The sequence below is a fragment of the Antrostomus carolinensis genome, unplaced genomic scaffold (genome assembly GCF_000700745.2).
Source record: "Antrostomus carolinensis isolate BGI_N321 unplaced genomic scaffold, ASM70074v2 scaffold15513, whole genome shotgun sequence".
Classification (NCBI taxonomy): Eukaryota; Metazoa; Chordata; class Aves; order Caprimulgiformes; family Caprimulgidae; genus Antrostomus; species Antrostomus carolinensis.
In genome coordinates this window covers 40034-47223 of record NW_010304622.1, presented here as the reverse complement: position 1 = coordinate 47223, position 7190 = coordinate 40034, and the positions used below count along the sequence as shown (strand labels likewise).

Sequence of the window (7190 nt, the reverse complement as noted above, 5' to 3'; positions counted from 1 at the left end):
CCCCCCCATGGGTAAGTACTGTGTGTGCTTCAAGGAGAACATGTAATTATCTGTTTTCTCCTCATTGAGGAGTGCTGCTGGCTGAACAAGCGAAAGGAAAAAAATCAGCTGAGTAGTAATCAGAGCAAAAATGACTTTTCTTGTCCCTATCTCGTATTTACGAGAGCCACATTGGACATATTTAAGTGCAGGTCAGAAGCCTTAAGAGCAGACAATGATTATAGTTGCCTTACCTGCTATGTAAGGTGTATATATATATATATATACACCTTACCTGTTATATATAGGCTATACCTAACCTGCTATAGTTACCAACTGCTGTGTATTTCTGTGGGCTGTAGGGCTTATTCTTGCTTATATTAATATTAGCTTCAGATTATAGTATTCCTCTTTTTATTTTTTTTTTTGAGTTAGCAATACAGTTATGTGGTACAAAAACAAACTCAACTGGGCAACTCTGGAGTTTTGAGCAATGTCCAAGAAGACAGGTGTGTGTATGTGGGTTTAAATAATTGATTTAAACAGGCTTTGAGCAACCTGGTCTAGTGGAAGGTGTCCCTGCTGATGGCAGGGGGGTTGGAACTGGATGAGCTTTAAGGTCCCTTCCAACCCAAACCATTCTATGATCTCTATCTGAGAAGCAGAGGTTTTTTGTTTGGTTTGTTGCTTTTTTTTTTCCTGTAAGGACACTTTCAAGATGCTGCCAGCTGCAGGGAATATTTGGTAATTTTTCTGAACATGGGCTGTGAGTGGCAGTGAGCTACAGCTGTAAACTGAGTGGGTGATTCTACCTATACCAGACTGAAGGTGGGGAAGAGTAAAGAAGGTTGGGTGAGTTGCAAACATCAAGGTGCAAGTGGAAATCCTGTAAATAGTTTTAAAGTGTGCAACCTCTTTGCTTGTCTTCCAAAAGTGCTATTTCAGCAGTGTGAGGCCTAAGCTTTCACATAAATATTGGCATATGTTGCTAGTCTGGGTTGTGAAATGCTCAGCCAGTGTACTCTCAGGAGTTTGCAAGTTTGTGGTGTGTATCAGCTTCTGCCTGGAGATGTGTAACTCTAGTGAGGAAAGCAAATAAGTCTGACTTTCTGGTCAACTTTATAATAAAAGGGGAAACTTTGTTTCTCTTAGTGCAGGATGTAGAATTTAAAGGTAGTTTGTGCTGTTCCTGTAGCCAGGTCTCTTTCCACTTGCTTGGAGAGCATCTGAATGGGAATCCCCTAATCAGAGGGTTTTCTCCTGTTCAGCAATGTAATTGCTTACAGTTTTCCCAGGCCTTATGTGAGCCTTCCCAGTTAGTGGTTGTCTTGACCTCTTTAAAACCAGTTACTGTCTGCTTTGCTCCCTGGATGGAGGGGAACTTAGTGAAGGCTGTCTCACTTCAGTGGCTGCTTCATAGCTCTGCTTGTTTCTGAGCTCTGGCAGAATTCAGTATGTACAGAAGAGGGGATGGTGTGGGAAGGGCTGTGTGCCACATTTAAAGGTGGACTTGCAGGTTCATGGAGTTTTTAAAACAGTTCTTACCTCAAGTGGTTGCCTGTTAATGCCAGGCATGAGCTGAGTGTAGTTGTTCACATGTTTGTGATCTGGCAAAAACCCCTTTAGTAAGGAATACTGCAGATTGACCCTGGAGGTCACTCACTAAAAACACAGCGAGCTGTTTACATACCATGTACAATGATGGTTTTATAATCTATTGTTATATTGCAGCTTCATTTGGAGTAGATAGGAATGGGAGGGATTTTTAACCTGGCTGCCTCCAGAGTGAAGGACAGAACCTGCAGCAAGTCCTGCTCTTTGCTTAGACCAAAGAGGAGCAGAATAGGAGGGAGAAACTGTAATGGGTCTTGTTTGCTGCGGAGCAAGAGGAAATCTGAACATGTTTAAACCCTGTAGTGACCACTGCAGCCAGGTGTTTGGGTAGCAGCAGGGTGGCAGTAGCGCTCTTGAGAGGTGCCTTGAAAACTGCTGGCAAAACTTGGAGGTATGAACTTGGTTAAAATGACTTCAAAAATTCTGGAGGTCATAGAGAAAGAATGATAAACCTTCGCAGCGCTCGATAAATAGCTGTTTAGTAAATAAGGCATCAGTGTCTGGTAATGAACAGTGACATTTTTGGCTCGCTGAAGTTGTTTACATCCTTTTTACCTGGCTCTGCTGCTTAAGGCAAATAAAAATAAGAGCTATCTCATGCAGAGAAGCCTTGATTTCACCATACCTGTGCTTCTCAATTTGTGTCCATGCTGCAAGCTGTAGTATGTCTCAAGTCCACATCTCTCCACCACTTTCTTCCCTCTGTGTCAGATTAACTTAAAACAAGTGGTGCATAGCAACTTTGATGTGTTACAGCCAGCTTGGCTTTGGGAACTATTAAAAGACATCAATCTTGTTTCCACTTGTAAATCAAGTGAGCATTTCAGGGAGAAACAGTTCTTAATGGAAGCTTCAGGCTCTGTTAATGATGACCCTGGCACTCAATGGCTGTTTGCTGACTCCAGTTCCTTTTTCTCAACTATTTTGACTCTGTCACTTCTCCAGTCAAACTGGGATGAAGAAGAATAAGTTTGGGAGCAACAGTTCTGGGTGATTATCGTGTTAGGAGGTAATCTTCCTGTTTTAGCTCGAACTTGTGATGTCTTATTGCAGACAGAGGAGCATTCCAGCCTTGTTGATTGCTGCACTTTTAGGAGGCAGGGCATTAGGAGGGTGCTGGAAATAGCACATCTGGTGCTGTGGGAAATAGTTTTTAGCACAATACAGAGAGTGGGGCTTTATTATACAGTATGACTAGAGGAAGGCAAAGAAATTATGCTGTTTTATCACCAGTGGGGAGAAACCAGCCTCAGACATTCATATAACCATAACTTTTTGACTTTTTTAAAAGGCCAGTTAATGGAATATAAAGATGCCTAATTTTCCTCTTATTAATCTGCTCTTGTTGGATAAGTTGGGTCATAATTTATTCTGACTAAACAGTGCCTTGAAACTAAATAACTTCTAACTCAAAACCAGTGACTTGAACTCTTGAAGCTGGTGCTGCTCAAGACAAATGCTGTGCAGAGAAGGGTCTGTCAGGGTGGGAGAGGGACAAGTGTGTGTCTGTGTGTGTTATTCAAGGCTTCTTTTGAGGAACAGAATTGGTGGCTCCGTTGGTTCAGAGAGTAGCATTCTGGTTTGAGTTGTTTGACTTTACATTGTGTTTATACAGACAATTTGGTGGAATATTTAAGACAGCCTGGTTTGTATGTGAGGCTGGACAAACCTTTCAAGGCATCCATGTTTTCCAGTTTGGTAGTTTGGAGGGGGATTGCTTTGTCAGGGGCCACAGCTTCCACTCTATGGGTTTAAAAGAAAAAGAGTTTATTTAAGAGGCATTTCCTCCTTCCTATTTTTAAATCCTTAATGGGGCAACAGATGTTAGTATCCTCAAAAATGGATGACAGAAAGGGCGGGTGACTTCTGTGGAGTGCTAACAAGGGGAGAGATTGAGGTGTTCCCCTCCCCTACTCAGCTAAGCATTGCTTATTTCAATCTGATCTGGGTTTTTGATCTTGGATTCAAAAAGATTGGTGCTTTTCAAAAGTTGTTAACAGTTTATTAACAGCTCATTCTGTGGGAACTGCCTTGTTGGCAGTAGGTGGGAGGAGGATGTTACTGAAGAAAAACGCTGGTGAAAACCTCTCTGTACTGAGATTGGTGTGGACTTGTGGGAGGGAGAGGAGAGCTTTTGGATCTCTGTAAGGGTGAGAAAGCACGGTGAAGCTTGTTTCACAGCTGATAACACGTGTTTTGTGCAGCACTGTGATGTTGCTGTCCACAGCATCTCACTGGATAGCTGGCCAAGACCTGAAGATGTATGTGACAGCCGACCTTACCAGGAGTCACTGGAAACAAGACACATCTCTCCTCTGCTTTCAATTATGTTTCATTCTCCTTTCAAACATGTCACAGCTGCTTGATGATGAGATAGATTTCTTCTACCACCCATCTCACTGAATTCCCGTGTCTCTTGTTTTTCTCAGGTTCCTGTGGAGCACTTCTTGCTTGCACACCCTTCTTTTCAGCTCCATGCTTGGTCCTTGGTGATCCCTCCCAGAGACCTGTCTGCACTTTGGTTACTAACTAGTCTAGGGGGGGGAAAAAAAAACCCTAAAGCCCTTGTTTCCATCTGCATTCCTCTGTCTTCCTATGAGCAGTTCCATATTCCACCTTTCCTGTCTTCTCCTTTGACTGTTGGTTCCCTCTTTCAGTTGCACTCTATCTTCATTGTGCTCTTCAGCCTCAGCCCTGCTCTACAGGCACAGCCCCTCCTTGGCACCTTCTTTCTCCTCCCACTTATTAATTCTTGTCCTCATGACATCATTACTATTTCTGTTCTACTCTGCCTCTTTGTATCATTTTTTAAAAATTATAGATAGCTATTGGCTGAAAAAAAGAAAGGATAAGCTAATTTTGGTGTAATTTATAAATAACTTATGCCTATTCATGGAAAAACCAGACTCTACATTCTATTTGAGACCTAGGAGGCTGTTGAAGGTACTCTGGCTTTGTTTGGGGTGATTTGCAACTGTTTAAAGCTTCAAGAGTGAAGAGTTACTTGGTTTCTAATTTTTTTTGTTTTGCTGGTTTTGCTGGTTTCTAATTGTAGCAAAATGCAGTATCATTCTGAGTTCAAAGAACTGTTGATTGCCCTTTTGATCTTTATACTGTCTATTTGCTGTTGCACTTTTGTGTCCTCTCTCATTTTACATACAGAAAATATTACCTGAGCTTGATTAGGTGGCTGCTTTGAATTAATTATACTTTCCTTTCTTTTTTAACATAAAAATATATCTTTAATTTTTTGTTTTGTCTTTGTTTTCAGTCCCATCTGTTTTGATATGATTGAAGAAGCCTACATGACAAAATGTGGACACAGCTTCTGGTAAGACTTTTTTTATTGCACAAAATGTCCATCTCTTACAGCATGTGTGTACTGACATTGCTGTGAACCCCTTTTCTTCCAAGTTTTTGTTACTTTTCTGTCTTCTGTCCTTGCAATCAAGGAAGAGGTTGAAACAAAATTTTTAGTGATGGTTACCAGTTAGATTAAAAAATAAAAAATGTCTTAGTATTTAAAACAAAAAATGTTGGGCCACCATATTTCTTCTGTAAAGAATTAAGATGGTCAGAAGCTGCTGGTAGCATCCTGTGCCTGGAGTCAGAATGATTTGTCAACTTCTCTCTGTTGACGGAGGAAGGTGTCTGTTACCACCTGAAGCAGTGGGTCCTGCCTCTGTAGAGGTCATGGGAGTGAGTGTTGGTGTTGGGAGATCCTCCTTCCTTTTTGCAAGACAATATAAGGTTTGAAGTGGTTTGCACATTGTCTATTGCAATTCTCTTAAACTTTTTAAGAGGATATTATTCAGGCTTGTTTCTGATGTATTGAATTTGCCCCAGGTCCACTTATTTTTCAGTGTGTTATCTCAGGAGCAAATGTTTAATGGAGAAGAACCTTCCAGAGGCAGGTGTGGAATTGTCTGCTGCCCCTGTTCTCAAGTAGGGATTGGAATACATGTTGAACCATGATGTTTGAATGTTTCATGTACATTATACTCTTATGGGGTCTGGTAACTAAAAATAAATTGCCTACCTTTTACAAGAAGTAATATTTTCGTAGCATAAAGCACTCCCTCAAGCAGCAGATTCTGTTAACTTTCAGAAATGTTTTGGCTTGCAACAGGTAAGATAACAGCTGATTTTTGTGCCCTCTGGATAACACTGATCCGTGATCTGTAACTTTTTAAAAAGTCCAAGATAAGCATTGAAATATCTTTATTTAGAAAGACCAGAGCAATGTTGTCACAGGATGTGACAACATGAAGGTAGGTTCTTAGTGAGATGCTTAAACTTGATGGTAAAGTGCATCTTGTAGTTAAGCTGTCCCTCAGGTAGCTAACAGCTCAGCAGAGAGAGACTCATAAGGTCTCTTCTGGTGAGAACAACAGCCAGAGGCTGGGGGGGAAATGTGAGACGTTAGTGAAGGTGTTTCTTCTGTGCTCAATTAGTCAAAATGTGCAGTAACTTTTAATGTTGCTTGGTAAGTGTTTGGCTAATCTAGAAGTGTTGCTTCTGAATAATGTAGCCTGTTTTTTAGCTCTATCTGTGGAAGAAGGGTATAAATTTGAGATGGAAGTGTGGCTGAAGTATCCACCTTGCCACAATCCTCAGGGAAGGAAGAGTGAAGTATTTAAATACCTTTGGTCATCCTTGCCAAGAAACTTTGCTGTCTTTGCTCTAAGTTAATATTAGAACATCTTGATTCTGTTGTAGGATCTTGGCAACGCAGCTGTTAGCTGGCAGCACAGAGTGCACGTTATCTAAGGTTGATATTATTTACCTTGTGCTTATGTTTTGTTCTTTCATGTTTGCTCACTTGTTTTGTTTCTTGTTCTTTTGTTTTGTTTTGATTTTAAACAGTTATAAATGTATTCACCAGAGCTTGGAGGACAATAACAGATGTCCCAAATGCAACTATGTTGTGGACAACATAGATCATCTTTATCCCAACTTCTTAGGTGAGCTCAAGGGTTGCTTGCATGAAGAACATTTTTGTTGTGAAGAAAGCAGGCACTTGTAAATTTGTCCTATAAATAACTGGCTTTTGGATATCGGAAATAAAATCCAAACATCAACCCTTTGGTCAGCTTTGGTTTTTTACTACTAACCACTTTTTAAATATAAATCATTAATATGCCATTAACTGCCTCCAGCACTTCTGTGTGCCGAGTTACATTAGTGAGACTGACTTGCTGCTGTTTGCACACTAAGAAAAGTAAAATGAAGATGTTTTTCTGGTGGCTACAGATTTGAATCTCTCTATTTACTTGTGTTTTCTTGCACTGTTGCCTGTCTAATAATCAAGAACATGCCCTCTTTACAAAGTATGGTCACTGAAGATGTGGAGGCTGGATCACACATTGTACTATTTTGGCTACTGCAGTGAGGGCCATATGATGTATGTATGTGTGTAAACACACATAGGAAAAATATTCACATGCATACATATATGTAATCCTAGTTGATTGCCTCTAAAACAGAGGAGGAAAATGTTCCTAACTGGAAATAGAGTTTAAAACTTTGTTATGGGGAGAAAAGATGAAAGGAAACATGTTGCAGTGTGAAATACCAAAATTAAATCAAATCTTGAT

General features: G+C 40.4%; 1 protein-coding gene across 1 annotated transcript in view; it reads left to right on the top strand.

The window, feature by feature from the left end:
• Positions 1–3673: 3673 nt before the first annotated feature.
• Positions 3674–7190, top strand: part of COP1 (COP1 E3 ubiquitin ligase) — a gene marked incomplete at its 3' end in the record, with an annotated part of 33383 nt that continues 29866 nt past the window's right edge. Inside the window, exons 1-3 of the mRNA XM_010164518.2 lie at positions 3674–3756; positions 4865–4924; positions 6460–6557. Of these exons, the coding sequence (XP_010162820.1) occupies positions 4881–4924; positions 6460–6557 (142 nt within the window). The remainder of the gene's footprint in view (positions 3757–4864; positions 4925–6459; positions 6558–7190) is intronic.